Source organism: Aureococcus anophagefferens (assembly GCF_000186865.1).
Source record: "Aureococcus anophagefferens unplaced genomic scaffold AURANscaffold_2091, whole genome shotgun sequence".
NCBI lineage: Eukaryota > Pelagophyceae > Pelagomonadales > Pelagomonadaceae > Aureococcus > Aureococcus anophagefferens.
In genome coordinates this window covers 1-1,077 of record NW_008706657.1, presented here as the reverse complement: position 1 = coordinate 1,077, position 1,077 = coordinate 1, and the positions used below count along the sequence as shown (strand labels likewise).

Sequence of the window (1,077 nt, the reverse complement as noted above, 5' to 3'; positions counted from 1 at the left end):
CTGGTACAACGCGACGACGGACGAGAGCCAGTGGCACGCGCCGGGCGAGGACCCGCCGCCCGACGACTACGCCTACGACGCCGGCGCCTACGCCCGCGACGGCGCCGACGCCGCCGCGCCGGCGGCGGACGTGAGCGCGCTCATCAGCGACGACAGCGACGACGGCGGCGACGGCGCGGACGAGGAGCTGCCGCCCTGGGCCCGCGACGAGCCCCGCGCCGGCGGCCCGCGCTTCGCCGCGGCGCCGCGGGGCGGGGACCCGCGCTTCGACGCGGCGCCGCAGAACGGGCGCTTCGAGAAGCCCCGGGCGGCGGCGCAGAACGGGCGCGCCGAGGAACCGAGGGCGGCGGCGCAGAACGGGCGCGCCGAGGAGCCCCGGGCGGCGGCGCAGAACGGGCGCGCCGAGGAGCCCCGGGCGGCGGCGCAGAACGGGCGCGCCGAGGAGCCCCGGGCGGCGGACGCTCGCGAGCCGCGGGCCGCGGCGCGGAGCGGGGACCCGCGCTTCGCGTCGCCGGACGCGCGCGCGCCCGCGCCCGCGCCCTGGACGCCGCCGAGCGCGGCCGTCTTCGCCGCCGCCGAGGCGCACCGCTGGATCGACGAGCCGGACGCGCCCCCGCCGGCGCCGGAGCCGCGCGTCGACGCGGCGCCGGCGCGGCCGCCGGCGCTCGACGTCCGCGACGTGCGGCCGCCGGCGCTCGACGTCCGGGACGTGCGGCCGCCGGCGCTCGACGCGCGGGATCCGCGCGACCCGGCGCCGCGCGACCCGGCGCCGCGCGACCCGGTGCCGCGGGCGCCCGAGCCGCCGGCCGCGGCGAGCCGCGACGACGACACCTTCGAGCTGTCGACGGACGACGAGGACGAGGACCTCGAGCCCGAGCCGTCGGAGCCCCCGGAGCCGCGGAGCCCGGAGCCCGACGCCGAGCCCGACGCCGAGCCGGAGCTGAGCCCCGGCCGCGACGACGAGCTCGACTTCCGGGGCCCGCCCCCGGCGACCGGCGCGCCGCCGCGGGGCCCGGCGCCGCCGGAGCGCGACCGGGGCCGGCCGCCCCTCGCCGCGGCGCCGCCGGCGCCGCCCGC

General features: G+C 84.2%; 1 protein-coding gene across 1 annotated transcript; it reads left to right on the top strand.

The window, feature by feature from the left end:
- AURANDRAFT_69518 (hypothetical protein) lies at nucleotides 1–879 on the top strand (the record flags this gene model as incomplete). Its single annotated transcript, XM_009045288.1, has 1 exon — nucleotides 1–879. A coding segment is annotated over one exon (879 nt), but the record flags the coding sequence as incomplete, so codon positions are not given.
- Nucleotides 880–1,077: the final 198 nt, after the last annotated feature.